The sequence below is a fragment of the Geospiza fortis genome, unplaced genomic scaffold (assembly GCF_000277835.1).
Source record: "Geospiza fortis unplaced genomic scaffold, GeoFor_1.0 scaffold406, whole genome shotgun sequence".
NCBI classification, from domain to species: Eukaryota; Metazoa; Chordata; class Aves; order Passeriformes; family Thraupidae; genus Geospiza; species Geospiza fortis.
In genome coordinates, this window is record NW_005054697.1 from 11,181 (window position 1) to 12,359 (window position 1,179).

Consider the following 1,179-nt stretch of genomic DNA (forward strand, 5'->3'; position numbering starts at 1 on the left):
GCCAGGGGGGCCAGCCCCCGTCCCGCGGGGGGCACAGAGGGGCTGGTCCCTCCCCCAATGTCCCCTCTGTCCCACCGTGTCGGTCTGTCCGTCCCCCTGATGTCCCCGCTGTCCCCAGCCCTGTCCCACCGTGTTGGTCTGTCCGTCCCCCTGATGTCCCCTCTGTCCCCAGCCCTGTCCCACCATGTCGGTCTACACGGGAATGGGGGGTCAGGGGGCACAGGGGTGTGCAGGGGGTGACAGGGACCTGTGGACACAGCAGGGGACATGCCCAGAGCCACCCCTCGGGTGGGGTTGGGGTGCAGGGGTCGGAGCAGGGTGGGGATATTGGGGGGATCCTGGTGGCACGTGGGCAAAGCGTGTCCCCCCTTGGTGACAGGGACACTCTGTCCTCAGAGTCACCCACTCTGTCCCCATGCTGGGCCATCTCTTTGAACACTTCTCTCTGTCCCCCTGTCCCCTGTCCTGCCCCACCGGGGTGCCCCATCCATGTCCCCAATGCTCCCCTCTCCTTGTGCCCCCTCCTGTCTTCCTGGGACTGCCCACCTGCCCTTTGACTCTCCTGCCCTGCCCCTGTCCCTCTGTCCCTCTGTCCCTCTGTCCCCTCTCCGCTGGGCTGGCCTTCCCTGTCTGTCCACCTGCCTCCAACGCTTCCCTATCGCTTTCTCCCTGCTCATCCCTCCCTCCATCTCCCATCTGTCCGTCCATCCATCCATGCATCCTTCCATGGATGCATCCATCATCCATCCATCCATCCATCCATCCATCCATCCATCCATCCATCCATCCATCCATCCATCCATCCACCCATCCATCATCCATCCGTCCATCTGTCCATCCATCCATCCCCACCCATCCTTCCATCCATCATCCATCCATCCATCCATCCATCCATCCATCCATCCATCCATCCATCTATCCATCCATCCATCCATCCATCCATCCATCCATCCATCCATCCATCCATCCATCCATCCATCATCCATCCATCCATCCCTCCGTGTCCATCCCTCTGTCCACCCCCACGTTCCCGCTCTCTCCCACCCCACACCATCCCGCTGTCTGTCCGTCCGTCTCTCTCTGCCCCGGTGTCTCTGTCACGGGCAGATTTTACCGCTGTGGTTCCAGAGACGCCGCGCTTGGACAGCAGCCTGCACAAGGCCCGCGCCCGGCTCCTGG

General features: G+C 62.7%; 1 protein-coding gene across 1 annotated transcript in view; it reads right to left on the bottom strand.

Annotated features, from left to right (window-relative positions):
• Positions 1-210: 210 nt before the first annotated feature.
• PDK2 (pyruvate dehydrogenase kinase 2) overlaps positions 211-1,179 on the bottom strand; it is a 10,191-nt gene continuing 9,222 nt past the window's right edge. Inside the window, exon 7 of the mRNA XM_031065193.1 lies at positions 211-247. Within this exon, the coding sequence (XP_030921053.1) occupies positions 211-247 (37 nt within the window). The remainder of the gene's footprint in view (positions 248-1,179) is intronic.